General features: G+C 45.5%; 1 protein-coding gene across 1 annotated transcript in view; it reads left to right on the forward strand.

Annotated features, from left to right (window-relative positions):
* The first annotated feature begins 18840 nt into the window (after positions 1–18840).
* The window catches only part of MRPS6 (mitochondrial ribosomal protein S6), a 135004-nt gene continuing 126757 nt past the window's right edge, over positions 18841–27087 (forward strand). Inside the window, exon 1 of the mRNA XM_044750935.2 lies at positions 18841–18982. Coding sequence (XP_044606870.2) covers positions 18841–18982 — 142 coding nt within the window. The remainder of the gene's footprint in view (positions 18983–27087) is intronic.

The following is a 27087-nucleotide window of genomic DNA, read 5'->3' on the forward strand; positions in this document are numbered from 1 at the left end:
TCCCAGCTTCTGATGGTTGCCTGCCATCTTTGGCTTTCCTTAGCTTATTAGCTGTATCATTCCAATCTCTGCCTCTGTTGTCACACGCCTTCTTCCTTGTGTCTTTGTGTCCAAATTTCTTCTTCTAATAAGGGACACCAGTCATCGTGTTAGGACCGACCCTAATCCAGTGTGACCCCATCTTAACTTGATGACATCTGCAAAGACCCACTTTCCAAATAAGGTCACATTCACAGGTGCCAGGTTTAGGACTTCAACATAGCTTTTTTGGGGACAAAATTCTACCCACTACACTTGCACACACAGGTGTCGCATGGTTTAATCTAAGAGTGCTTGCATTCTTGGGATTTTTGTAAAGGACATGGCCGGGTGACTAATCTTGGGGAAAGAAAAAGAAAAAAGTCCCTATTATTGGTTTGAAGACGTTGAGTTGAACTTCATTTCCTCATCACTCCTCCACTGCCTTTGGGTGGGCCGGCTTCCCCTTTATGGGTAGATTTGGAGAAAGAATAACACACGTTTTTCTCCTGTCCCTGCTGAGCTCAGGCCACCCACTGTGGAGTTTCGTGTGTTTTGGGCCCAGATTTTCTGCCAACGATTCCGAGACTCGGGGCCTGAGGTGCCGTGTTAAGCGACAGTGAAGTGACGGTGGGGAAGGAGCACTGGCCTCAGAGTCGAGGGGCTGCTGCCTCTGAGGCTGTGTGACCTTCGGCAAGTCACTGCCCCTCACCCCCACAAATCTCTTTCTCCTCCTGCAGGAAGGAAGTAACCACGGCCCGTCTCGCTCACAGTGTCCGCGTGGGGATGAGAGGAAATCTGAGGGTTTGTACCTGGCAAGCACTCCGCCAACGCGATGTTGTTTCCAGATGAAGCAAATCTGACGTCACTGAATGAGTAAAAGCTTGAAACTTAGCATTTAGTCTGTTGTGGATCAAGTTTCTTTTCAATAAATCAAATTTTGTGAACTGGAAAAAATTGCTGGATGACTCTTTTCAGTCTCCTTTTTTTCCCCCCCAGTTGTGGTAAAATGCACACAACATAAACTTGATTGTTTTAACCATTTCAAAGTGTACAAGTCAGAGTCATTAAGTACATTCTAGTTCCATCAATTTTCATCACCCCAAACAGAAGCCCTGTACCCATCAAGTGTACCTCACCATTCCTGCCCCGCCCCAGCCCCTGGCAACCTCAAAGCTGCCTTCTGTCTCTGTGGATTTACTTCCAGACATTTCATGTGAGCGGAATCACACAACATGTGGTCTTCTGTGTCTGGCTTCTTTCACTTAGCATAACGTTTCCAAGGTCCACCAAGTTCTACCATGTATCAGTACTTCATTCCTTTTCAAGGCTGAATAATATTCCGTTGTTTGGATATGCTACATTTTGTTTATCTAGTCATTCCTTGATGGACCTTTGGGTTCTTTCCACCTTTCGGCTCTTGTGAATAGTGCTACCATGAACCTTGCTGTATAAAGTTTTGTTTGACCACCTGCTTTCAGTTCTTTTGGTTATACAACTAGTAGTGGGATTATTGGGTCATATGGAAATTCTGTGTTTCCTTATTGACGAAATCACCAAACTGTTTTTCACAGTGGCTGCACCATTTTGCATTCCCACCAGCAACGTGTGAAGGTTTCAATTTCTCCTGGATAATGTTTGAACATTTGGTTGATTGCATGCACCATCCCCTCCTGGGTCAGACCTGGGGTGGCCCGGGCCAGCCAGCTCTCTGTCTTGCCTGCTATGGCCAGAGGCCCTGGGAGCAGCCAGTGGGTCACTCACTCTGAATCCCTTGGTGACTTCTCCTGCTGGGTCACCATGGCCACTCATTCAGGCAGGTCTTCCAGAACCAAAGCGTTGGCCCCAGCAGGGAGGACACTGGGGTGCATGTGAGCCGAACCTCTTGGGCAGTCCTGGGGGGCAGAGGACAGCTCTGGCCAGCTTAAGGACAGTCCCCATGGTTACTGATCTTGATCTGAATCACATTCCTCTTCCTTCTTGCCTCTTGCCTGGCTGTGCTGGCTGAGGAATCAGTCTTGGGGGGTCTGTTCTCACCTTGCCCACTTCTTCCGGCAGCACCTTCCTCTGCTGTGATGGGCCAGCTGCTCCCTCCAGATTTTCTTTTGTCTTGGACACCCCTCTCCTTCCCTCTTCTCTACGCCACAGCCCGTTCCTCTCTCAGTGCACAGTGGGCTGGCTCTTGCAGCTCTTTGATCCTCAAAGAACATTCCACCGTCTCCTAGGGGAGACAAAGAGGCATCCCGGTTCATATTCAGACACATGGCATGAACTCATAATAACTCACATGGAACCCACAGTAACTCATTTATATGCACCCAACTGGATCGAGTTATCTGAGTAAACATATCATTTATTCTCAATGTTCTAGAATGATGGAAAGAATGTGGGGTCAAAGGATCCTTCAGTCTCGTGGTGTGAACTTGGGGCCTCGTCTCCCTTTCTTCTCCTCTTACATGGGGATAAAAACCCCAATAGAACCACTCCTATGAGTACAGGTACCTGGGAGCCCTCTCTCACACAGCAGCATTTTTATCTCCGAGGTGAAACAGCGCAACCTTGCCATTTCTTACCACAGTCGCTTTGAGTGACCAAACACAGCCCAGTGCCCTTCTTGGCAGGATGCTCTTTGAAGAATGCCATCTATTCTGGAAGCAGAGGCCTGGCCCAAAGCACCTTTGGGGGGTGGGCGCTTGCTTCAGGAAGAAGTTGAGGAGACAGTAACATCTGACGAGAATCATCTCCGACTGGGGAATGTGGCAGGAGAGTGTTTCTGGCGCCCAGATGCATTCCATTTTTGGTTTTAAGTTCTTCACAAGCTATTACAGGAAACGATGTTTTCAAAAACAAAGTTGTCCCTGGCCCAGCGACACCAGGTCATTCCACGCAAACAGTCCCCACCGGCTGAGGGAAGGCCCAAAATATGCAGGCACATGAGCGATACCGCTTGGCACATGAGGCTGCATAATTTTTGCAGGCCCTTGCCAAGGGCTCTGGTGGGAGCCTGGCTGTCTGTGTAGGAGTCAGCCTCCGGGCCTGGCTTTGGCCTTTTGCTCACCTGTGGGGTCTATGCTGGGCTCGAGATCCCAAAGGCAAAGGACACACTGCTTGTGCCGCTCAGATCTCAAACACGCGTGCACTTCATTCTGTTCCCATCTCCGAGGCTGTGCTCTGGGCCTGGCCGGGATTCCACACAGGATTTTATACTCAGAGATATTAATCTGGGGAGGGGACGGGACATAAATAGTGGAAGGGTCAGTGTAATCTTCTGGTTTTAATTTTTTTGTGTGTGGTCTTGTCTTGAAAACTCTTTTTTTCAGCCAGTGAAGAAGACAGATGTCTAGTTTTTGCAGCATGGCCCAGAACTGAACTGTTTCCTAAGAAAATGTGAGTTCACCTCAATTCTCAAGGTTGACATTTGGCCCTGGATTTTAGGGGCAGAAGGAGAGGAAAAGGAAGTGGAGAGGAAACTAGGAAGCATTACTATTTCTTTCCTCCTTCCCTCTCCTCAGAGTTAGAAACTCAGAGTTTCTGCTCTGACAGGAAGGTAGATAAAAGTAGTTTGTCCTGATGGGGCCCCGGGTGAAAGCAGGTGAGGGGGAGAAGTGGCTTGAGGAGAAGCCTTTTGTCCCTGAGTGTGTCCTGGCTACAAGGCCCCCTTCCCTGCTCCTGGTCCTCCCCTCCCCCAAGCACCACACGCACCCCCTCACAGACACACACAACACCCCCCGACACACACGTACACACCAGACCCTATCACACACACACCACACACACCTATCACACATCCCCACCCACCACACATGTACACACCACACACCCCACATACCCTGCAGGACCTCACACTCCTGGAGGAACAGCCCGGACAAGGATTTCCCCAAATTCCCCTCATCCAGCCACCAGTTGTCTGGCGAATACGGCGAATCCCAGGGCAGGAATTTCCAGGTGTGTTAGTTAGCTAGGGCTTCGTAACAAAGTACCACAAACTGAGTAGCCAAAATAACAGAAATGGATCGTCTCGCAATTCTAGAGGCTTGAAGTCCGAGATCAAGGTGTTGGCAGCTTTGGTTCCTTCTGAAGGCCGCGAGGGAGAATCTGCTCCACGCCCCCTCCTGGCTTTGGTGGTGTGCTGGCAATCTTTGCTGTTCTTTAGCTCAGATGTCTGCCTTCATCTTCACATGGCGTTCTCCTGGTGTGTGTGTCTGTGTCCAAATTTCCCCTTTTTTTATAAGGACACCCGCCATGTTGGCTTAGGGGCCCATCCTATTCCAGAACGACCTCATCTTAATTAATTATATCTGCAATGACCCTATTTCCAAACAAGGTCACGTTCTGAGGTCCTGGGGGTGAGGACTTCAACATATGAATCTGGGGGGATGCCACTCAGCCTGTAATGCCAGTTACAGTGTCCACCTGCTGGGGCTCGCTGCCCTCTGGGGCTTTGGCCACCAGAGTCAAGACTTAGGGCCTCTCGACTGCCTACCTTGGGGAGCAGGCAAGGCGCCCATGATTTTGAGCAGGTTAGGTGCTCAGTATCATGAGGAAGGCACCGGTAAGCAAAGACCTGTGTGTCCCGAGCCCTCAAGAAAGATACGCTCTGGTCGTAATCAAACTTGGCAATCGCCCAAGTCATCCCAACTGGCAAAGCATTTCCAGGCATATCCACTGCAGGCTCACAACTCACCACCTTGAGAGGCAGGTCTGCAAGAACTCTTGTCCCCATCCCCCGAAAGAGGAAGGAACTTGTGCAGCTTTCTTTCCACTGGGGCTCAAATCCAGTCCCTAAGACCAACATCCTCCCCTAAACTCTCCTCTCTCAACAGAATTTCCCTTCACAGTCTTGGCAGGTATTAATTAACGCAAATAAACCCAGAGGACGACACCAAGCTGGACTCTTAATTCCATTTTGAATTCTATTAGGATTTTCTTTCCTTCCTGCATGGCTCAAATCCCGCCTGGGTCTTGGCACATCCCGGTGGTGTTCCTCCTTGCACCCCTCCAACTCTGGGAGGAAGGTGACCTGAGGCTGTGCCTGCAGGTCAGGCTGGCTCCGGCCTCGAGGACCCTGCCCACAGTGCAGCTGAGCCAGGGTCTTCTCTCTGCAAAGCCGCTCCCCCCATCTCCCAGGCTAAGATGGGTCTTGGAGGCCAGGAGGGACCTTGGCAGGCAGGAACATGGAGGGAGCCTGGAGGCTGCAAACATTGGAAGAGCTCGATGCTGTTCCGGGTGCTTTTCCATGCATTCTCTTACCTGCTTCTTAGCATACCTTCCTTGTAGGACTGGGCTGGTGCTATTGTTGTCATTTTTGAGCTGGGGAAAATAGCCCTCCATGACCTGCCCCAGGTCCCATGGTCAGCAAGCCTTGAGCGAGACTGGATGCAGCTCTTCTGAATTCAAGCTCAGGTCTCATCGTCCCTTGATACTGCCTCTGGGTGGAGGCAATTTCTCGAGAGGACACACCTGATGTCCTTAAAGAAGACCCCTCCGTGAAGCCGCTGCATCTGCAGAAGGAGGGGGGATGGGAGGCTGGGTGCTAAGAGCATCGGAGTTCCCAGGGGGGTGGGGGGCTGCATTTCTCCCATGAGTGGTTTTGTGGGGGAAAAGATGGTGTTTACTGTCCAACAGTGGATGACAGGATTTGTGTATTGGTTTTAAAACTAAGAAAGACAAGACTTGTGGAAATGTGTAATTGATTCGGGTAAGGACTAGTCATGAGGGACACTTACCAGGTCTCCCCTAGATCGTTTCTTGAATGCGTTCTCTGTTTTGTCTAAGTTTAAAGCAAAGCCCTTGCAGTAATCACCTCTCTCCATTTCGACACAGGCCCGCGTGGCCTGCAAACACCTCTGGTGGCTGAGAGGTGAGCACATCTGCTGCATGGACTCTAGGGGGAGGGCAGACGGAGTCTGGCCCCGATCAGCCGCTGACCTCTGGATGGCCTTGGGGCCAAGGGTGTGGGGTCTGAGCCCACAGACCCCCAGGGATCTACACGGAGCTGGGGACACACGGGATGGCCTGACAGGAGGGCTGGGAGGAAATACTGTTCTTCTCTCCCACACCTCCCTGTGCAGCAGCTAGTTCAGATGCTGGAGCATCACCTGACCAGCCGCCGGGTACCAGCTGCTGGGTCTCAGACCCTGGGGAGCCGAAGAGCATTTCGAAGGGCTGACCCGGGCTGTGCACCAAGTGTTGTCTAGACAGAAGTGCCTCCTACTTCCACAAGTATAAGTTTCAAATACATGTGGGTGTTGTGATGAATGAAATACCAATCTCAATGTTTTATTAATATATCCTCGTTTAATATATTGTCACTTAACATATACTAACATTTAACATCTACTAAAGGATAATGAGGACCAATGAGGTGATTTGATACTGTTATGGCTGAATTGGGCCCTCCCCAAATCCATATTTCAAAGTTCTAAACCCCAATAGCTCAGAATGTGACTCTATTTGGAGACAGGGTCTTTAAAGAGGTGCTCAAACTAAAATGAAGCTGTAGGATGGGCCCGAATCCAATCTGACTGGTGTCCTTACAAGAAAAGGAGATCAGGACACAGAGAAGCACATAGGGAGGACCATGTGAGGACTCAGTGAGGAGAAGGCCATCCACAAGCCAAGGAGGGAGCCCTCACGAGAATCCAGCCCTGCAGACACTTGGACTTCCAGCCTCCAGAACAGAGAGAAAATAAATGTCTGTTGTTTACGCCACTCAGTCTGTGGTATTTTGTTATGGCGGCCCGAGCGGACTAACACAGACATTAAAAGGGGTTGTCCTACTTGGAAATGTCGTCTGACGCTGTTCTTCCTGCTTCTGGCCGCGTATAGAGTCAAGGAATCACACAGTGGAGGAGTCACTGGCTGGTTGATCAGCTCCCCTCTACCCCAGGCACCTGGGTGACATACTTCGGCATTGATACTCTCAGGGCGAAGATGCTTGCCCTTGGGTGGTGCGTCCATCAGGCTTTCATTGCAATCAAGGCTCACAAAGCTAAAGGGAAGGCTGCAGACAGGACAGAAGGAAGCCAAGGCTGTAGCTAGGACCCCACCACCAGCCCACCCTGATCACTAGCCCTAATGCCTCTGTGGCTACCACTGGAATGGCTTCTTATGGGCCCTGCTCCTAACCATCACTGCTCCTGAGTCAGACTCCGGATGGGCTGAACCCAGGCCACGTGCTTGAACCCTAACAGCAGGTTGGCTGGGAAAGGCAGCAGTCAGCATTTCTAGCTTCTGCACCAGGATATTCTACACTCTGTCTCCCCCGAGATTCAGCCATAAGACAGAGGACTCCCCAAACGCAGGGCTGCTGTGCAGCCGAAATCATCACAAATGTCCTCTAACACTGGAATGTTGTGTGTGTGTGCACGTATGGAACAGGGCTGGAAATGACCTCTGGTGAGCAGAGTAGTGAAGAGGATGAACTTGGGCATCATACAGATGGGTCTGAGTATCAGCAACTTATTAGCTTTTGATCCTGGCCATATACAACCTGTCCACACCTCAGTTTTCTCATCTGTAAAATGGAGTAACAACACCTCCCTTATAAAATGGTAGCCATCATTATTATCATTGTCAATGTTATTACTGGAAATATCATGGCAGCCATGTTGTGATGCTATGGCTTCACATGAGGTCCACATCATGGACTCCAGGCCTAACTACAAGGTCTGATTAGACTGACCATCTGGGTTTTTCACCTGTTTCTTGGGACGCAGGTGGTCAAATCAGCTTTTTCCCCTGTGTCCTCAAAGAACCCTCAAAATGCAGGTCCTTGTAAAAGGATGAAGCCAAGCTCCAAGCATAAGCTTTTTATTGCTGTCCTTTCCTACTACACGATGGCCCTCTAGCACTTTTTTATAAAAGCCGTGGCTTGTTGGATGCACCCAAAGTCCTTTATAGCGCTAACCATCAGCAAAATAAATAGAAGGGGCAGGAAATGAAAAGATCGAGATAAAGTAAACCCATTGAGTTCCCACTAGAATTTGCCAGGAGATGGAGTTTGGGAGTGGGAGAGCTGGAGGGGTAGTTCAGTGGCTGGTTTGATTAGCAAACAGGCCAGTTAGGTGGGGTCACTGGAGTTTATTGAGGTGAAATCAGTACAGGGTGGGCACTGAGGCACAGACTGACCCCGAGCGTGTGGAGGGTCAGGGTGTGCTCAGCCAGTGAACACAGCACCCTTTCAAACAGCTTCTTAACTGCAGCACTCCTATACCTTTCATAAAAAGACATTGCTGCTTGTGATCCTGGGGCAATGGAGATCTAGAAACCATCAAAGAAAGATTGGATCCTGCTCAACTGATTTTTACCCTCAAGTGTATTTCATTGTGTTCCAATTCTTGGAAACTTAGGGATGGGTGAGAGATCCAAACAGCAATTCTCTATCAACCACAACGTTTGACAGAGCAGAATACCCTGTCTTTCCGCCCACTCAAATAGTTACCTGATTAATAACAATAACTAATGGTTACCCATAAAGTTTCCACAGCGGAGTCCATTTTTTTCTGTCTGATTTTTGTACCTGGAGGAGAATAAGCATATGGTCAATTTCTGGATTGCATCCTCTTGGGAAGAATTTACTTAACCTCTAAACTGGTCTATTTGCACCAAAATTCCTGATTGAGACAAGATGGTGTGATGAATAGGGATTTACAGAAGGTAACTTTTCGTTTGGGCACCTGTCTTGGTCTTGCTTTGGCAGTCGTCCGATGGATTATCAGATCATATCTGCTTCTGGGCAGGAAGCTCCTGAAGTGATTGATTTCCTAGGCATGGGTTTGAGGGGCCTCTGGCTTCTTCTGCTATGTTTGAGTTATTTGTGCCACGGGGATGTGGAAGCAGTCCTGTGGGGAATGGAGAGGGCTGGCTAGAGGACATGGATTTTGAGCAATAAGTCTGCAGAATTGATCCATATGGTCAACAGGTATCTTTGAGTATCTACAACACGCCAGGCACGGCTCTAGGTGCTGGAGATACAACAGGGAACAGAATGGATACCACCCTTGCCCTCACGATAGGTATGTAGTCTTCAGGTTACTCTAGGCCAAAAGAGTGAAAGTTGAGAAAGATGGAGGAGAGAGTGAGTGTTGTGTACATGGGCTGCAAGTGGGCCTGTTTCATTTTGTACGTTCATTCAATTCATCCAGCATTGACTGACCACCTACCATGGGTGGGTTTTGGACAACACCTTGGGGATGGGGACATGACTAAGCCTCACCTCTGGCACTTGAGAAGTTAAAAGTCAGGGGTCTGGAGGTGCAGCTGTTCCAGAAAAGGGAAGGGAGTGTAGATCTCCATCTTAAAGGACAAATGAGAGCTTGCCAGATAGCACAGGGGGGACAAGAGGATTCCAGGAAGAGGGAAAAGAAGACATCGATTGCGGGAGGTGGGCACAAGGAGAAGGCTCTTAGGCAGGGGAGGGCTGATGGCGGAGAGCCTTGATGGAAAATCTGGTTTTGACTTAATTTGAGACATAACGGGGGCCACAGCTTGGTTCAGGGTGTAACTCAATGAAAATTCGAGGTTAATGACTACTGTGTGCTTGTTCAGGACCATGTCCTTTAACAGGGAATTCCTATTAGCAAACTAATTAAGGCCCTTAATAGGCAGGACCATAATTTGCTGGGGTTTAGAAGACTGAGAGGCTAGGGGACGATAGCACAGTAAAAATCCTGATTGAGTTTGGGTTTGCCAAGAAATTCAAGAGTCTGCGCTTCAAGAAAGGAAGTGAAATGAAAATACTATTTTGGGAAAACTACCACTGAGGCAGTGATGACTACAATAAATCAGAAATCTTTTGTCCGCAGACCATTCTGGTTGACAATAAGAGATTAAACATTATCCTAATGGGTAAGGATTATTAATAACTGCTACTTATTTATTGCCACTTATTGCCAGAGGGAGGAGAAGTGGAAAGGTGGAGAGGCAGATGGCTTTGAAGGGCATCAGCAATGACTCCTCCTCTCTCATTTCTCTTCTCCCCATTCCCTTTTTTTTCCCTCAGGAAGATTCACCCTGAGCCAACATCTGTTGCCAATCTTCCTCTTTTTTTGCTTGAGGAAGATTAGCCTGGAGCTAACATCTGTGCCAATCTTCCTCTATTTTGTGTGTGGGATGTCTCCACAGCATGACTGCTGAGGAGTGCTGTAGGTCCGGGCTCTGGATCCAAACCCTTGAACCCGGGCCTCTGAAGTGGAGCATGCCAAACCCAGCCACTACCCCACGGGGCTGGCCCCCTCCCCATTCCCTTTTCCAAACTGAAAGGCTGGACTCTGTGCCCAGCTGGGCTGAGGGAGGAGCAGGGGGACCTGGGAGGTGGGTGAGGGGAGCAAGGACAACAGTGCGAATTCTTCATGTAGTTCTTGGTATATTTTTACTCTCATTTTATTTTTTTACAACTTGGGGTTTAGCGACCTTGGAGCTCCAAAGAGTCTCTTGGATGCTGCCTCAGAGCCCTGGTTCTCAGCCCTGGTGCACGTCAGGACCCCTGAAACAAAAGGTTGAAAGCTGCACATTCTCAGCCCCTCTCCACCCCTTTCCTGGGTGCTCTGTTTGCCTAGATGTGGAATGGAAATACAAAATCTGCATCTTGGGAAGTCCCACACGGATTCAGATGCTTACCCAGGTCAAGGCACTGACTTGAAGGCTCATTTGTGGTCTTCAGGGTTCTATTTTAAATTGGAAATAGCCCTGGGAAGGTGGAGCTGCTCAGGACTTTCCCTGGCTCTGAGGGAACTGCTTTGCATAGGCTGCCTTCCCAGACACACAGTGGGATTGGCATGCCTTTATGGTGTGGGGTGTGGGGGTTAGGGGAGGGCTCTGAAAGAATGCTCTGGAAGGGGTATGGAGCATGGCAGCACTGTGTGCCCTGGGGCAAGGAAGAAAGGACAAGGTAGAGAAGGTCTAGGTGGTAGGAGAGACTTCCAGAAGAGAGAAGGGAGGGCACCAAAGACACCTTCATCTGCTGGGGCTTTGCCGGGCAGGCTCATGCCCTTGGACCTTGGGGCATGCTTATCTCCAGGCTCTTTCCTTCCCTGTGATGGGTGGGGCATACCAGCCTGCTGAGGAAATACCTGGAAAGAAACCATGGTGTAGCCATCGAAGACTGGTACTTTTCCACTCCACGTGTTGGTCTGTGCTTCTGGAACTCCTGGCACATACTCCCATATGATCTCGTAGAGTGGGGTATGCAAGCTTTGGCTGCACCCTACAGCAGTGGCTCTATGACTCTGTAGAGGTCACCACAGGAAGTTATTTCTCCTCTGAGTCATTCCCCATCTTCAGTTCTCCTCCGTCTTGTGTCCCCCCAGCCATTTGTGACAAAGGGATATGTTTTTTCACTGTGGCCTACGCTTGCCACCTGCCTCTCAGCTTTCCTGTTGCCTTGAGAAACTCATTATCTTTACAGGGGAGCCCTCCTCCTTCCAATGCAATCTTAAAACAAATTGGTTTTGGCACAACGAGCTTCCTCTAAGGAGGCCGCTCTCCTGTACCACTGCTGCTGCTTCCCTCACATGAGGGGAGCATACGTTTCCTCTTGAGGTTCCTCTTTATTTCCCTGCCCTTCCCCTGCTGTGGGAATGAGGGTGGGCAAGACTCCTCGCACCAGGCACTGCAGAGCTGATCAGGGTCCCGGAACCGACTGGAAGAAGACTCTGATCACATTCAAGTCTCCCTACAAAATCTCCACCAGCATCTTCAGGTTTTTGCGGCAAGACAAAGGCTGGTTTCCCACCTGTCACCTTATCAATGTCTTCTCTTTCTGGGTCAATCCAGTATGCGTAGCTTTAGTTTTGTTCAATTCCATACATGCTCTGTGCTAGGAGTCATGTGGGAGACAAAACTAAAAGGGATCCCATTTCAAGAAGAGATTTAGGGGCCAGCCCCATAGCTAAGTGGTTACGTTTGTGCACTCCACTTCAGTGGCCTGGGGTTTCGCTGGTTCGGATCCTGGGTGCGGACATGGCATTGCTCATCAGGCCATGCTGAGGCGGCGTCCCACATAGCACAACCAGGGGCATCCACAACTAGAATATACAACTATGTACTGGAGGGCTTTAGGGTGAAGAAGAAAGAAAAAAAAAAAGAACATTGGCAACAGTTGTTAGCTCAGGTGCCAATCTTTAAAAAAACGAAAAGAGATTTAAACAAGATACTTGACTTTTCCTTCCTTCTCTTGAAATAATCTGAGAATAAGCAGTCTAGCAACTCTTAGTGTCAGGGACCCAGGCTCCTTCTGTCTTATTGCTGTGCTACCTCCAGTCATTGTCCTGTTTTGCATGATCTAAAATGGCTCACAGCTATTTCTGAATCCAGGCAGTAGGATGCCCTTCAAGGGCGTGATCCGGAAGTAGCATACATCACTTCCGTTCACATTCCGCTGGCTAGCTGTCAGTCACATGGCCATAACCAAAGGCAAGTGAAACTGGGAAATGTAGTCTTTGTCTGGGTGTCTGGGAGTCCCACTAAAACTTCCATTAATTATTAGATGACTTAAGAAAATAAATGCTTCATGCATGAGTGAGAAGGCTGTGCATTTTTGGTTGTTGGGTGCAGAACTCTGTATATGGCCATTAAGCCAAACTTGTTAATTGTGTTGCTGATTTTTGTCTGCTTGACCTTTCAGTAAGACCTATTGATAATTGAAATCTCCCTCTATGATAGCAGATTTGTCAATTTTCTCATGTATTGCTATCAATTTTCTTTTGTGCATTTTGAGGCTAGTTAATTAGATGCATTCATATTTAGAATTGCTAGGTCTTCTTGGAGAGCTAACACTTTTATCATTATTGAGTGATCCTCTCTAGCCCTAATTGTGCTTTTCCTCTTAGAGTATATTTTATCTAATATTGACATATGTCTGCTATCTTTTTTCATTGTTTTACTTTTAACCTTTTCATGTTTTTAATTCTTTAGATATATCTTACAAATAGTATGTAGATGAATTTTGTTTTTTAAATCCAACCTGACAATTTCTGTCTTTTAATTGGCAAATTTAGACCATTTATATCTTTTGGATGTATTTAAACTTGTTTCTATCTTCTTATTTTTAATTTCAATAAAAAGATTAAAAATTAAATTTCTTTTTCTATTATTTAGAAAATTTCATATGTATAGCTTCTCTTTAGCAAAATAGTTTTTGCATGCCTTCATATCCTTGGAGCATAACTTTCCATGTTAATATCCACAACAAAAAAATTTCCAAGATGTTTGATCCCCCTTACTTCATATATTTCTTGCAGCTTCTTCTGGATTTGTTTTTCTTATTTGAGTATCACTTCTTCAAAAAGTGTTTTTAATGTAAGTCTTAGCATGACTAACTTCCTCAAGCCTTATACGCCGGAGAATATTTTTGTTATGTCCTCTATTTGAATGACCCTCTTGCCAGGAATGGAATTTCTTAGTTCAAAACACTTTCTTCAATGCTTTAAAATTAATACTCCATTATGTTTTTGCATTCAATGTTGTGGTTTAAAAACATGATGTCCATTTGGTTCTTCTTCCTTGGCAAGTGATGTGCTCTTTTGGAGAGTTTTCAGAATTTTCTTTTTGAGTTTGGCATCCTTAAATTTCATTCTAAGTGTTGGATTTTCTTTCTCTCTCCTTTTGAAATTCCATGTGCCCATTCAATTTGAAGTTATTCATCTTCTTTAATTCTGTTAAATTTATCTCCGTGAATCCTTCAAATAGTTCCTTCTCTCCATTTTAATTTTTTTCCTACTCTATGACTCCTATTGTCTGGATGCTTGTACTTCTATGAATTTCTTAACTTTTCTTTTATAGTTTCTATTTATGAATCTTTATCTACTTTCTTTCTAGAGAGTTCCTCTATCTGATTTTCCAACTCACTAATTCATTCTTCAGCTGTATCTATTTAACCATGTAGTCCACTTATTGGGTTACTTATTCCCACTACATAAATTTTGTACCTTGTGTTTCTCTTTATTTTTGTTTTATATTCCTATATTCTGATGAAGGAGGAAAGAAAAGTGGTAAGTCCAGGGAAGAACCCCAAATAGGATACTCCCATTTGATATCACTCACCAAGCAACTGTTGAGGCCACATCTTCCTGTTGAGATTCTCAGGGGGAAGCAGCACTGGGGAGAAGCACTCACAGATTATCATCAACAACCCTGGGGTTGGAAGGGCATGGAATGCAGAGGGTACTCAGCCTTAATTTGTGTTCAGAAACATTTCACTGGAACAGGGCTTCTGGGCTTCCTCAATTTTGCTCTTTAATGAGCAGTCTGGGTCATTACTGCCAATTTCTAAAGGGAGAGGGCAGCTATTGATTGTCCCAAGGCAATGGTAGGGAAGAAGGGCAGAACTCAAGCTACTTTTTCTACTTTATTCCCCTAGAGTGGCACTAGCAGCTGCCCCTGCCCCAGGCTGAAAACCTCCCTCCCCCACCCAACACACACATATATATCGGTTGTTCTTCCAGAGTTCTCATAGTTTGTCCTTTGGTTCCTGGATTTTGGGTTTCCTATCTCAATTGGGTTGAGTTGGCAGAAGACAGGGAATGGTTGGTGTGAATTGTGCACCATGACAGGAATTGTAATCCCAACAAAGCACTCTGCAACCACAATCTATTAGTCAAGCTAGAGAAATAGGACAAATAGGATTTATATATTATATATATTATTTATATATAAAAAGAGATTTATTATAAGATTATTATAAAAATTATTACAAGATTTGTATAAGTTAAAATAAAGTATAAATCTGTTTTATTTATATAAGATACATTTATATATCTTATATAAGATTTATATAAATCATATAAAATTTGTGTGTGTATATATATACATATATATATTTATTATAAGGAATTTGTATAAGATTTATTATAAGGAATTGGCTCACATGATTATAGAGGCTGGAAAGTCCAAAATCTTCAAGGTGGGCTGGTAGGCCAGAAATCCAAGAGACCTGGAAGAGCCAATGTTCCAGTTTGAGTCCAAAGGCAGTCTGCTGAAGAATTCTCTCCTGTTTGTGGGAGGCTGGTCTTTGTTGTAATCAGGTGTTCAACTGATTGGGTGAGGCCCATCCACTTTATGGAGAGCAATCTGCTTACTCGAAGTCCAGCAATTTAAATGTTAGTCCCCTCCAAATACACTCTCACACCCAGGATGATGTTTTACCAAATATCTGGGCACCCATGGCCCAGCCAAGTGCACACACAAAATTAATCATTAGACCTGCTATTCAAAGTATGGTCCAAGGACCAGTGTCAGCCTCACCTGGGAGCTTGTTAGAAATGCAGAATCTTGGGCCCTGTCCCAGAATCTGCTTTGTAACAAGATGCCTGCATTTTAACAAGATATAAATTGCCTCAATTTATTGAGCCTGAGTTTCACATGTGTAAAATAAGGACTTCAAATTACATCAGAGATTCTCAACCTCAGCCAGCCTGGCCATGCAGGGACCTTTTTAAAAAAAGCCAACAACATAAACACTCTCTGGGCCCCAGACCAATTGAAACCAAATCCCTGTGGTGGGGGTGGGGGGCAGGCATTTGTATGGTATTTTTTCAAACTAGTTTGGTGATTTTGTTGCCCATTGAAGGCTAAGAATCTCTAGAGCAGTGTTTCTCAAATTGAAATATGCACACGAATCACCTGGCAATCTTGTGAAAATGCAGGTTGTGGTTCATGAGCTCATGAGGCTGGAGGTTGCATTTCCAACATGCTCCCCGTTTACTGATGCTGCTGCCCCAGGAGCACCTTCGAGTTGGGAGATGCTAGACTGGATGATGAGTTTGGTCTCGTGCAGTTCTGACCTGCTCTGATCCCTGCAAATCGGGAAGCCCTCACAGTTTTGCCAAAGTGGGCTCCACCCTGGATGTGTCTCTTAGTATCCAACCAGGAAATAAGGCCTTCCCCTCTGTGGCTTCCAGCATCTTCTGAACTCTCTACATCGAGGAAGTCAGATGTCTTCCTTCTGCTATGACCCACGTGGAAGCGAAAGTATTATTCTTACTGAAAGGTTGGCTCTATACCCTATGGCCAGGGTACAAGTCTCTAGAAGACATTAATTGTGCCCTCGATGGAGATGCGGAGATTGAGAATGGTTATTTAGTATCAGAGTAACCTCATGCAGTGGTTGATAAATTTAAGTCAGCTGGGGACCAAACTCAAGATGTGTTCTCCCCAAAGCCTCAGGCTCGGCCCCCTGCAACTTCATCGAACCCTCCCATATCCTTAGCAGAATGACTTTTTCTCACTGACCGCTGTCTCAGCCTTTAGTTGAAAGCTCTGTTGTAAAACTTAACTCACCCTGACGTGAGTCCTACCTATTTTGTGCCTGCTCCTCCTCTAGACTGAGACGTTCTTGAGGGCAGCCCCCACAACTCCCTGCTTTCCTTTTGGGCCCTAATGACCCCTCAATATCCTTCTTCACTTCTCTCCTCCTTGCTCACCATGCTCCAGCCATGTTGGCCTCCCGCAATGCTCTAAGCTCACTCTTGCCTTGGCTGTTCCTTCTGCTCAACACATTCCTTCCCAGATCTTCACATGGCTGGCTGCTTCTTGTCAGTCATTGCACAGCCTAATGTCACCTCTTCCAAAAGACCTTCTCAGACCCCCGTTCTGATTGGTCGTCACTATCCCGACATGATTCTGTGCCCCATTACCCTGTTTTAATGTCTTCATAGCATTTATGACTATTAGCGCGATCTTATTGATTGATTTTTCTCATTTATTTTCCATCTCCTCATCACCCCCCACCCCCCATAGATTGTGAACTTTACAAGAGATTTTATGGTTTAACCCCTTAGTGTCACCAGTGCCTAGAACTTTGCTGGGCAGGGGCAGGCGGCACTCGGTGACTAACTGAATGAATTTTGACTATTTCACTGCATTTAGGTCAGTTTGTTCTTTTAACAAACCTTTAAAAAATTATTATTTCAACCAAAATGTGGATTTTGGGCGTCCTCCAGAAAAATTCATGGAGGAGCATCACAGAAAATAGGACGCACTTGAGAGAAACAGCATGGGACGCAGTTGGACCCCAGTTTGCATTTCAAGGGGCACATGTGGGGTCCTCAGCTGTAGAATGTTTGCCAATCAGATTTGAGGAGCTCATGGAAAGTTCAGAATAAGCTCCTGCTTGTACTCCCTGCTCTAAATTTCTCTTTGGTGTCTAGTGGTAAGCTGGCAAGGAGCAGCCGATGAGGGCATGGGGCAGAAAGTGTCGATCCTGCATCTCTGCCTAGCTCTGACTTCCTAACACCTTTGGGAAGATAGTAGCTCGCAGCACCTGGCCCAGGCTCTCCGCTACATGCTGGCACAGTAACCCAGATGTGGGAGGCCAGGCTGCCACACAGGGAGGCAAGAGACCTTCAGTGAAGGAGGCTGGTGCTGACGGGGGTAGATGTGAGCCAGGGCCAGCTGCACATTGTGCCAGGACCAGCTGTGAACAGGGCTGTGTCTCCACCAAGGTTTCAAGCCATCCTCTGACACCCCTTGTCAGGGAGTTTAGCACTTTTGCAGGTCTTCATGACTCAACCCAACACAGCTGGCACGGTGGAGGGTCACTTAAGTGTTTCCCTTGTACTGTAGCTTCATCAGGTTCCTGGGGTGGCCCTGGGCTCCTCCCAGGAGTCTTGGGTGGATGGAGGTTGACACCCAAACCACAAGTCAGACTGAGTCTACTTTCAGGCTACATTTTTCCACTGGAGATGTAAATTTCCATTAAAAGTGCAAAGCGGACAAAGGCAACTCAAGACCTCAGCATGTAGGTGGTTTTGTGGTTTTGGCTTCACCCAAAGGTCCCAGAGATGCAGTGGTTTGGGCGATGACTATGAGGGTGTCTGGTGTGGATCACTCTTTTGGTTCAGTTGAATTTAATTCATCAAGTAGGCACCAGGCACTGTATTAGGTGCTGGCGAGCAGCAGTGGACAGGAGGACTATTAGTTCCTGCCTGCTCGGATCTTGCTGCTTTGTGAGGGATGCAACCGAGAGCCTCTTCCACAGCAGTGCGATGACAGGGGGAGGCAGCTGCCTCCCTCTAAACTAGACCCAGGGAGGTAGTCCCAAGACCCAGTTCAATTTCCTAATCCACCAACTTCTAGCCATGTGACTTTGGCCAATTGTTTAATATTTTTAAGCCTTGGTTTTCTCAGCTATGAAATGAGGAAATGACATCTGCCCTGTCCATGTCACGGGCTGTTATGAGGATCTGACAAGATCATTTATCTGAAAGCCCTTTTGAGCTGATAAGGAGAACTTTGAATTGTTATTGGGACTACCAAGAGCTCAGTTTTGGCGTTTTCAATGATAGTGTTACATTGTGACACTGCTTGTTATCAGTGGGATGTGAAAATCTGAAAAAAACTATAGATGTACACTGTCCTATACGGGAGCCACCAGCCACCTGTGACGATCGAGCACCTGAAATAGGGCTAATCTGAGTTCAGACACACACTAGAACGTGAAGTTGGTAAAAAAAAGAAAAAAATGTAGAATATCTCACTAATAGTTGTTTATATCGATTACATGCTCAAATGGTAATATTTTAGGTATATTGGGTTAAATAAAGTGATATTAAAATTAATTTCATTACTTTTCTTAGTGTGGCTGCTAGAAATGTTTAAATTACACATGACTCACGTTATATTGTTACTGGAAGCTATTGCTTTGGGAACCTGATTTTATACACAGTACACACAAGTATTCACACAATTTCATAGATGTATGCAGACCTCTTATGATCCTATCTGTGGATCTCTAAAATGACAGTTTTAAATGTTGCCTTTTATTTACATTCAAAATACATACAGAGAGCGTTCCTGTGAAATCAGATCACTTTAGTGAGAAGCATGACTGTGTTCGTCTGTGCAGGAAATGGCTTCATCAGCATGGTCATCAAAGAGGCCGTTTGGAAGGTCCCCTCTGGACCGTGTGCCACACACTCAGATCGAGACAGGCATATCTCTGCAGAGAACAAGATGAAACATCACCGTAATTGTGGGCTAGAATGAGGACACCCTAAAATTTCACTAAAGAACAGATTTCCCAAGCACCAAGTGGACAACCACATGTCTCCCCCATCCCTGAATCTCTCCCCTTCTTGTGGAAAAAAGACAAAAGAAAAAGCAAGCACCATCCTTTAGGTCGCCACCTCACGGAATTCAGCCCCAAATCCTGTGAGGGATTGCCCATGACGTTTTATCAGTGGAGGAGGGGAGGCTCAGAACAGCTCGGAAACTTGCCGACAGTCATGTGTGTAGAAGAGGAATTGAGATGCAAAAGCTTTCGGGGTGGGTCTGTTTCTGCCACACCACTGCTGCCAGAGGAAGAAGAGGAAAATAGCAAATAGGAAGAATCGGCACCCAGGCCCTGCCACCCGCTAACATTTATTTTATGAGAAGGAAACCGTGGGGTTTGATGGTAAAAGGGAATCTTCCATGGACCAGTTGAAAGGGATGCCCTGTGGTTCTTGGGGAGCCGTCTTTTCATGGCTTCTTTCAGAAGAAAACTGCTAGATGCTTAACAGCAAAACAAACAAACAAACCCAAAATAAACAAACAAAACTAGTCTATAGAATTTATACAGTTTGTGTTAGCTGTGGTTGCTTGTCTAGAAGAGCCAGTGAAATGGACCATTTCCATCCACAAAAGATGGGCTTGGAGTGTGGTCTACGTTTAAACACGACGCTACTGAGGGCTTCTGAGTTGACTGTGATCTGAAGAAACACTGGTGTTGGTCAGCTCCTCGAGGAGCTTGCTAGCTGGCCTGGTCCCCAAGCAGAAGAAGCGGATCTCTGCCCGAGTTCTAGGAGTGGGACGACTAGTGGCGATATAAAGGGCAAACAAACAAGAAAGTCTTTCTTTCTGAGAATGTTCCCACTGCAGTTAGGTTAGAAAATGATCGAGGGAAGATATAAACCAGCCCTTTCATTTAGCAAAATAAAATGCCTATCTGCTTGGTAATCTGTGCGGTGGAAGTCCCAGCCAGAATCTTGTTTTTAAAGGTTTTGTTTAATTTGCCACCCCCACACCTCTCTTCCCACCGCCCAGCAGCAGGCTGGACAAGAAGAAAGGGGACAGTGGCCTGGCAGATGCTGCCATGTGGTATGTCCTTGTCGAATAGCATCTGTGGCATTTATATTAAGTAACCACAGGAAAAAGGTGAAGTGTTAGTGACAGGAGGTGTCTGCATTTCCTGGGGTTTTGTTCCAGTTTTAATGAATATGGATAATGCATGGAACTTCTCAATTTTCAGAGCTGTGTCTTTTTGTTAAACGCTGCCCCTCTTCGTGGGGAAGTAACTAGACATTCCTGATGCATAATTTGGCGGGTCTCAATCATGAGCGCTCCAATACCGGCTTTCAGAAGTCCATTCCGGATTTGGCCCAGACTGTCAAACCTTGTCCAGACAGCAGCTAGGACAGTACCTCTGGGCTTGGGCAGAGTGCCACGCTCTCAAAAACACTTGTTGGGTCTCCCCAGGGACCCTGGTTGAGGAAGGCAACTGATTTGCTCTTCAAATGATCTTTCTCTCCTTGGAAAAGAACACATGGAATGAAAGTGCATGAGGTGCTTCAGCTGGCCCCACAAGAGTCTCACACGAGCGAAGGCATCAAGGAGCCGCCACACATGGACCAAGTGAGGAGTGTTTTGTCCTAGCCCTGTGATATGTACCCTCCATCAGCTAATCCGACTGCTGTACAACTGGCGGCACCTGTCAAATTAAATTTGAAATTGGCTTTAAGGTAAAAACATAGTATGTTCAAGGCTTGGGGCTGTGTCTTCTCCTGAGTAGCTCCTCCTCCAGCATTTCTCAAAACAAGGTCTGGAGAGCTCCCTGCATTAGAACCAGGGAACCTGTTTCCATTGCAGGTTTTTGGGATCCTAATCACTTACCAAATATCTAGTACATAGAGCCAAGAATCTGCATTGTCCCAATCTTCCAGGTACTCTTGATACAGCCCAAAGTTTGTGAGCCAGTGTGTGTCAAAAAATCCTTCATATATTTTTAAGCCATCACAGCAAATTGGGGCCGTGGAGGCCAAGATTGGTTTCTTTTTGCTAACATCCATGTGAACTTGTTTAATTGTATGTCTGTTGTAGGAAAAGTTTGAGCTGTGAAAGATGGCGACTACTTCAAGCCTTTGCGTTTGCTGATTGATACATGTATCTTGTCCTTTTGCAGTTATGAGTCATCATGTGCTCAAGAACGGTATTTCTAAGAGTTATTTCTGTGTATCTTCTGGGAAGAATTTGTCCTTCAATATATATGATTGCAACATGTTGATAAAAGCAAAGAAAAACAATAAAACTATTTTGTTGAATTTCTAATTTTTATGAAGCAGTTTTTAAGTGATAAAAAAGCAATTTAGTGAAACTTACTGTTCAGGATCTTACACGACAGAATCTATATGTAATTGTGAATTCATATACTGATTCCTGCACATACGATCACCCGAGTCTGAGTTGCTTGGCCCTCAGAGAACTTGCTTTCTGGAATTTACACTATCCACAAATCTAGAATGTTCAGTGCTGAAAGGACACTGATGTTACATCAATGTAGCAAGGAGTCAAATAGAGCACTGATCCTTTTTGGATAAACTTGGGTGAATCTGAATTGCTTATTTTAGAACAAAGTGAACTTTTTAGTCTTAAAGGATCTGGTTAACTTAAGCAAAGTCTATTACGTTGGACAGCAATGATGCTCTCCAAACAACCAACGGACCTTCAACCAAATAGTCCTTAATCACTGCAAAACCATTCTAGCTCTCTAAAATACCCAAGCCACTGCATCTAGTGACCACGTGAAGATGCCAATATTAAACCAAAGCTACAATAATCCTAAAATCTTATAACAATGGAGTCTTTTAACCACCAAGGAAGCTCTCTTTGTAGTTCACCTAGTTAACCTAGAAATACCAGGATGACTCCCTGAGACTCTCCCTGAGCAGAGAAAAATGTTTCTTCCTTCACTGTGTGACCACAGAGAGTCTTGAAAATGTGCAGTCAAAAAATGTGTTTGTTTTAGAGGAGATACATTTAATGATTTTGCTGGGGTTGTTCGGCCAGGAGGTCATATAAAGATCAACTACGCTTCTCTAGATCATTCTCTCAGGTCCTCTTACAACTTCCCTACTTCATTATAGTGAGAGGGATCCACCTTGTTCAGCTCCCATGTTCCTGATAAACACTGAAGGTTATGATATAAAATGAGGAAGACAGATGCAAAGTGCCTTCCAAGTGTGTGTGTGTTTCTTTTCCTTGAACAGGATGAGAATGAAAAAAAATCAAGTCTTAAGACATTGCAGAGCTTAATCAGGAAATCAAAATCCACTCTAAGTATTTTAAATAGAGGGTATTTAATACAGGGAATTGGTTAAGCAGGTGATGAAAGCTCTGAGAAGCCAAACGAAGGGCAGTGAAGGAATCCAGAAGTCAGCAACAGCAGGAGGCCACTACTCCCTTAGGCTGGGGAGTCAGATGGAAGAGGGGCGCTACCAGAGCTTGGAGCTGGGTCACCCAGCACCCATGGTGGGCCTGTCTGGTGGGAGCTGGAGCCATGCAAGAGATGAAGCAGCTGCTGAGGTGCCCCATGAGGCAGAGAGAGAAGGGGAGAGAGATCCTGGCTTCTCCCTTATTCCCACTCCTCAATCTCCTGCCAGTGCTGCCCCTTAGCCAAACTCACCTGGAAGCCTGGAAAACACAATTGGCAGGGGTCTGCTCCCCAGTGATCAGCACAGGGGTAGGCGGAGGAATAGATTTGACTGGCACATTGCCCCATTGGGAATATGACAGGACTGATTCTTTGCTGTTGAACATGGAATTCGTTGAACATGGAATTCATTGAACCGTGGAACTCTGGCCCCTCACTGTACAGCATCTTTTCATCTGAACTATTTAGTTGCTCGAGTGTAATGAGCCGTGATCATCAAAACACAGATAAGGCAAGTGCAGACTTTTTCCAGAAAACACTGTGCTTGGATGTCTACCTGCTGCAGTTGCCTGGGGCGGTGTTGTGCTTCTGCAGAGGGTAGAAATCAAACTAGAAGCCCTTAGAGAGCCACTAAGAAGGGGACCACACTTTTCAGAAATTATTCTCTGGAATGGGCTTGTGAAACTGGGATGAAGACTCTTTACTGAGCCATACTGGTTCTTTCCAAGGAAAATTCTATGCCTTTGGAGAGTAACACTAACTTATAACTATTTAGCTAATATATTGACCTAATGTGATCAAGAAAATACAGCAATCATTATTAGAATAACAATCCCATCCTTTATGGGAAGACAAGTCATGTTGAGAACTGTAAATAGCTCTGCTTTCCATTTTCTATTCTGATCCCCTCCTCCCTGTACAGACAGGAATCACTCTGGAATCCTACTTACTTAATGGCATGATCTGGCCTTTTTTTTAAAAAAATAAACATTTTAGTTTTAAAATAATTTTAGATTTACAGAAAAATTGCAAAGATAGTACAGAGGGTTCCCATACTCCACACCCACTTTCCTCTATTGTTAACATCTTATGTTAGTATGGTACATTTGCTACTAATTAATGAATCAATACTGATACATTATTATTAATTGAAGTCCAGCCTTTATTCAGATTTTCCCATGTTTTATAATATCCTTTCTCTGTTCCAGGATCCCATGCAGGATCTTACATTACATTAGTTGTCATATCTCCTTATGCTCCTCTTGGGTTGTAACAGTTTCTCAGACTTTCTTGGCTTTTGATAATCTTGACAGTTTGGCGGAGTTCTGGTCAATTATTTTGTAGAATGTCCCTCCACTGGGATTTGTCTGCTGTTTTTTCTCATAATTAGACTGGGTTCAGGGGTTTGCGGGAGAAAGAGCACAAAGGTAAAGTGCCGTTTTCATCAAGTCTTATCCAGAGCTCATACTGTCAACATGAGTTATCACCGTTGATGTTGACCTTGATCACCTGGCTGAGATGGTGTTTGTCAGATTTCTCCGCTGTAAAGTTATTCTTTTCCCTCTCTTGCTATTTTGTCCTCTTTTGAAGGGAGTCACTATGTGAAGCCCACACTTAAGGAGTGGGAAGTTATGCCCCACCTCCTTGAGGGTGGAATGTCTACATAAATTATTTGGGATTCTTCTGCACTGGAGATTTGTCTATTCTTCTCTGCTTACTTATTTATTCCATCAGGTATCTAAATCGCTATGGACTCACGGATATTGATTTTATCATTTGGATTATAATCCAATAACACTTTATTTCGTTGCTCAAAGTGTGCCAGCTTTGGTCAGTGGGGGCTCTTTCAGTTGGTTCCTGTGTCCCTTTGACATACCCCATCAGTGTGGGCTTTTTTTCTTTTTGGGCGGAGAGAACTCCCTTGTTTTCTGGCGCTGCAATATGTCCCAGGCTCCTCCTGCACATTTCCTGCTCCACTTCTAGAATCAACCGTTTCTCCAAGGAGCCCTGGATCCTTGTATTGGAGAACAGTTTTAGAAACCAAGACCTAGGTGCACGGTCTGCTCAGGATCAGACTTTTAATCCATCCAGCTACTCCCCAAACATACACCTTTTCCTAGTGCCAACTTTTGTCAAGACTCTGGAGTAGATGAACAAATGAAGTAGTTCAAGAAAAGTGCTGCCTTGGGCTATGAATAGAGCTCCGTGGTAATTGGAAGATGGAAGGAAACCCCCAACTGGGGACCTACATCACAGAAGTCTTTCTTCTTGATTCTAGACTTTACCTCCTATCTTCTAGGTCCATATCTTGGTAGCACTACTCAAATCTACCCTTCCATCTGAGAGTCCATAATGTCAGCCTGACCTGTGTTTGAATTCTGGCTCTGCCACTTATTAGCTATGTGACTTGGAGCAAGTGTCTCAACTATGCTGAACCTCAGTTTCTTCATCTGTAAATTGGGAAAGGTGATGCTAATAGGACCCGTTTTTAGAGGCCTTTGGGAAGATTAAGGAGAAGGCATGTGGATTGCCTGGCACAGTGTCTGGCACAGCCAGGCAATAAAATGCTGGCAAGCAGAACAGCAATGACAGCTAGTGTCTCTCTTAGGGCGGCATTGTCTTCAGAGTATCAGCTCATTCTTGGTACAGAGATGCAGATGAGGCTGTAATTAATACGGGTTATAAAGGTAGAGCCATAGAAGGGGCTGTGGAATGGGCTGGCTGCTGGGGTCACAGTGAGGTGTGTCCTGCAGATGACATTGCTTTTGAGAATTAAACCATAAATGGTTGGGGTCTTGGGGTCACCTGGCATTTTGTGGCTCAGCTTAAGCTCTAGCACCAGGAGGCAAGGCACCTGCTGCAAAAACCTCCATAACTCATGCTTATCAAAATGCATAGTACAGCCTCTGATGTCAATGTCTGCTTGATGTTCTAGAAGGGATCCTCATGCTAGAGTTCCCCACCATGGAGCTGCTCCCATGGATGCTGACGATGTTTCTAAAATATGGTTCCCTGTTGTGTTTTCCTACAGGATTTAAACCAAGAGGCTTGAGGCCTTTTAGGAGCAGGCGAAGCATAGATGTCACGAACTTTCCCTTGGGTTAGGTATATCCCAGAAGCCCTAAAATAGAGCCTAACATGGAGGTTATGGTTGTCCCTTTGGTGTTTTTCTTTCACCTGAGAAGCGTCTAGAGCAGTAATTCTCAAGGTGTGGTCCCTAGACCACCAGCAGCTGTGTTATCTGGGAACTTGTCAGAGATACAAACTCTTGGGTCCCATCCCTGATGTACTGAATCAGAAACTCTGGAGGTGAGCCCTGCCTCCCTCCCCCGCCCACTGCAATCCATGGTTTAACACGCCCTCCAGGTGATTCGGATGCCAGTTAAATTTAAGAACTTTTGATCGAAAGGATGCAGGACTTTCCAAAACTTTCCACATTAAACCTAAAGATATTCTGAACTCTAAGCAGCTTCAGAGACTGACTCTCTTGTGTATGACATCAGTGAGGAACACATTAAATATTTATTGGATGAATGAATTAAAAAATTCTGAAACGGTTAAAATTCAAGTCACTGACAGCATCAAGTGCTGGTGAGGATGTGGAGCAACAGGAACTCTCATTCAGTGCAGGTGGGAACACAAAATGGTACAGTCACGTTGAATGTTCATTTGATAGTTTCTTACAAAATGAAACATACTCTTACCATACAATCCAGCAAGCACACTCCTTGGTACTTGCCCAAAGGTGTTGAAGAGTTATGTCCACACAGAGACCTGCACATGCATAGTTATAGCATCTTTATTCATAATTGCCAAAAAGTGGAAGCAACCAAGATGCTCTTCAGTAGTTGAATGGATACATAAACTATAGTACATGTAGGCAATAGAAAATTATTCAGCAATAAAAAGAAATGAGCTATCAAACTATGAAAAGACATGAAGGAAACTTAAATGCATATTACTAAGTGAAAGAAGCCAAAAAGGCTGCATACTATATGGTTCCAAATGTCTGACATTCTGGAAAAGGCAAAACTGTGGAGACAGTAAGAAGATCAGTGATTGTCAGGGGTTGGAGGGAGGGACAGATGAAGAGGCAGAGCAGAGAGGATTTTTAGGGCCATGAAACTACTCTGCATGATACTATAATGGTGGATATAAGTCATTATACGTTTGTCCAAACCCATAGAATGTGCAACACAAAGTGTGAACCTCAATGTAAACTATGGACTTCAGTTAATAAAAATGTATCAGTATTGGCTCATCAATTATAACAAACACACCACACTAATGCAAGATGCTGCCATTAAACCTTAACACCAACACATCGGAGTTCGTCAACCAGATACATATGTAACTGACTTAAGAGCATCTTCAGTTCTTTTCTCTTGCAAGCATAAGTTTCTTCTCTCTCTTTTCCAAAGAAGAGGGGTCTTCTTTCAAAAAAGAAAGAGAAAGAAGAGGGTTCTTTCCAGCTCCCTAAGTGTAGTGGTGCAGTGAGCTCTGGATGGAATTGTGCCTGTCCCTTTGTGAAACCCCAGATGGGGAATGCCCGGGGAAATCGGTGAATAAATTTCGACATTTGGGCTGTTCTGGGGGATGAAGGCCTTGGACTCTGCTCCTCATGGGAGTTGTTCTGAACAAGTTTGGTGTTTCTCTTCAGACGA

This window comes from Equus asinus, chromosome 18, assembly GCF_041296235.1.
Source record: "Equus asinus isolate D_3611 breed Donkey chromosome 18, EquAss-T2T_v2, whole genome shotgun sequence".
NCBI lineage: Eukaryota > Metazoa > Chordata > Mammalia > Perissodactyla > Equidae > Equus > Equus asinus.